The sequence below is a fragment of the Electrona antarctica genome (assembly GCF_951216825.1).
Source record: "Electrona antarctica genome assembly, chromosome: 9".
Taxonomy (NCBI): Eukaryota; Metazoa; Chordata; class Actinopteri; order Myctophiformes; family Myctophidae; genus Electrona; species Electrona antarctica.
Window position 1 is genome coordinate 36501359 of NC_136790.1, and position 2769 is coordinate 36504127.

Sequence of the window (2769 nt, forward strand, 5' to 3'; positions counted from 1 at the left end):
CTATTTGTATAAGTTCTCGATCTGCTCGTTGTACATCCTGGTGACCACGGGTCTCTTCAGCTTCATGGTAGGACCCAGCTCCCCTCCGGCGATGGAGAAGTCCCTGTCCAGGACGATCCACTTCTGAACACGCTGGGCATTGGAGGCGGCGTTCTCGTTGACCCGGTTGACCCCATCCTGGATGGCGGCATGAACGCCGCCATCTCGGCCGAAGGCGATCTCGGAGACGCGCGTGGCTTTGCTGCCCAGCGTCCTGCACAGCTCCATGGCCTCGGACGTCATCTGGTCCTCGGGGGCACCCGTCTCCTCGTTCACCTGGCACTTGACGGTGAGCAGCATGGACAGGAAGTTCCTCCTGTCTCCGATCAGCATGGCGTGGCTGATGAACGGCACAGCCTTCTTAATGGCGTCCTCGATGGGGACAGGAGGGATGTTCAGTCCGCCCGCGGTGATGATCAGCTCTTTGATGCGTCCGGTGATGAAGAGGAACCCGTCCTCGTCCTGCTTGCCCAGGTCCCCGGAGTGCAGCCAGCCTTCTGCGTCCATAGCTTCCTCTGTCTTGTCGGCCATGTTGAGGTAGCCCATGAAGACGTGTCGACCCCACATGCAGATCTCACCGATGCCCTCCTCGTTAGGGTTGTAAATCTTCGTCCTGCACCCTGGGAGCTCCTTCCCGCAGCTGGTGAGTCTGAAGGTGTCGGGCCGGCAGAAGGAGTGAGGTCCCGTGAGCTCGCTCATGCCGAAAATCTCGTACACGGGGATGTCCAGGCTGAGGAAGTACTCCTGGGTCTCTTTGCTGATGGGGGCGCCACACGTGAAGCACATGTCACAGCGGTCCAGGCCCAACGCCTGCCGCACCTTCTTGAACACCAACATCTTGGCGATGTAGTAGCTGAGCGGCGTGCGACCCACAGCTGCGCTCTGGTTCATTTTGCTGAGGTTGGTGCGTAGCCCCACATCCTTGGCCCAGGCGGCCATCATCCTGACAATGATGTACGACTGGGCCCCGACGGCCATCATCTTCTCCTGCATCTTCTCCCAGACGCGGGGGACACCCATGAAGAACGTGGGACGCACCTCCTTCAGGGTGTTGACCAGGGAGCCCTTGAGGGCGTCTGGTTGTGCAAAGTATGTGGCCCCTCCGATCCTCATAGGGCACCAGATGTCATTCATCTGAGCGGCGATGTGGCTGAGGGGCAGGTAACTGATCACAGACACCCAGGCCTCGGAGGACCAGTGACGGCTGGTGGCAAAGGCTGTCCATGTCAGATTGTCGTGGCTGAGCATGACTCCTTTGGGCTGCCCCACGGTCCCTGAGGTGTAGATGAGCGAGCAGCACTGGTTGGGTTTCTGGTTGGTGATGATGTCGTTAAGGGGAACATCTGGCTCGTGCCGTCCCAGCTCCATAAATTCGGTCCACGTGTAAAGATTTGGCCTATTCTCTCTTAGCGCGTCTTTGTACTGGATAATTGCTTTTAGGTATGGCAGCTGGTCTTGGACCTGGAGGATCTTCTGAAGCTGTGTGTCGTCCTCCAATACGATCACATTGGCCTTGCAGTTATCTGCTATGTACCGGCACGCCTCGGGAGAATTGGTGGTGTAGATGCCCACGGCAAATCCTCCTGCCAAGATGGCAGCAATGTCGGAGATTAACCACTCGGGAGAATTGAAGCCCAGGATGCACACACCGTGGTGCTGCTCTAGACCAAGCTTGAGAAAGCTCTTGGCTGCCGTGCGACAGGCCAGGTAGTAGTCTGTGTAGTTGATAAACATCTGCTGCTCGCCCTCCTTCCAGCTGAGGGCGGTACGGTCACCGAAGCACTCCACGGCTGAGGTGAACATCTGGTGGATCGTCATTGGGGGCTCGCCGGCCGTGCCAGACTCCTCCATTCTCAACCTCACCTCCTCATTGCCTCTGGACGTCCACAGAGGAGGCTCCCCTGCTGATGGTACTAATGGGAAATCTGTGTGCTGGTCACTGACAGCCTGTGTGGGTGAGGACTGTTCAGCAGAGAATTTCGTCTTGGCACCATCCTTTGGTACTTCCACCACCATGGCTACAGACATGGCTCTCACACAGTAATACTTCAAATGAGGGTGCTCTGCTGATGCAAAACTGGCACTTGAACAGGACAATGTGAATGAAGTTGACAAAGTTGACTTTATACATCTCCCATCTGACGTCACACAACACCAAGGCTGGGTACTGAAATCTATAGGTTCAATACCTTCCGGAACGGATCACAGGTTTTGGTGAATTCATTTCAGTGGCACTTAAATTCCTGAACATTGTGCATCTTACCAAAGGTTCCTACCTACCGACCAATTGTCAATATAATAACGACCACTACAATTTTTTGATTCTATTTTTATACACCTTTTATAGTACAAACATACCAATTTAGCACCGCATTGGATAAAACCCAAATGATACCCAACCCTACACAAACACAAACCATTGCTTAGCAATACCAATTTGTGCAGGCACATCTGACATCACACATTCCCAGAGTTGGGACCATGGGTCTTGGGACTAATGCATGTGTTAATGTAACGCAATTTCCATATAAATAGATTGCAGTTTGGGAACACTGCTACATAGTAGAGGACCTGGCTAAGATATGTATGCACTTCATTTAGGAGAGAATATCTCAACTGTTCTTGGCTAATATGACCCCCACGAATGACTTGGGAACTGTGAAAAAATCTCTATCCGGGACGAAATACCCGAAAATGACCACGCCCTTTTTAAAATGACCACTACTTCGA

General features: G+C 53.4%; 1 protein-coding gene across 1 annotated transcript; it reads right to left on the reverse strand.

Annotated features, from left to right (window-relative positions):
- On the reverse strand, positions 1-2067 carry LOC306929947 (long-chain-fatty-acid--CoA ligase ACSBG2-like; the record flags this gene model as incomplete). The annotated part of the gene is made up of 1 exon (XM_079510685.1): positions 1-2067. The coding sequence occupies one exon, from the start codon at positions 2065-2067 to the stop codon at positions 1-3; it is 2067 nt and encodes a 688-aa protein (XP_079366811.1).
- Between the last annotated feature and the right edge of the window lie 702 nt (positions 2068-2769).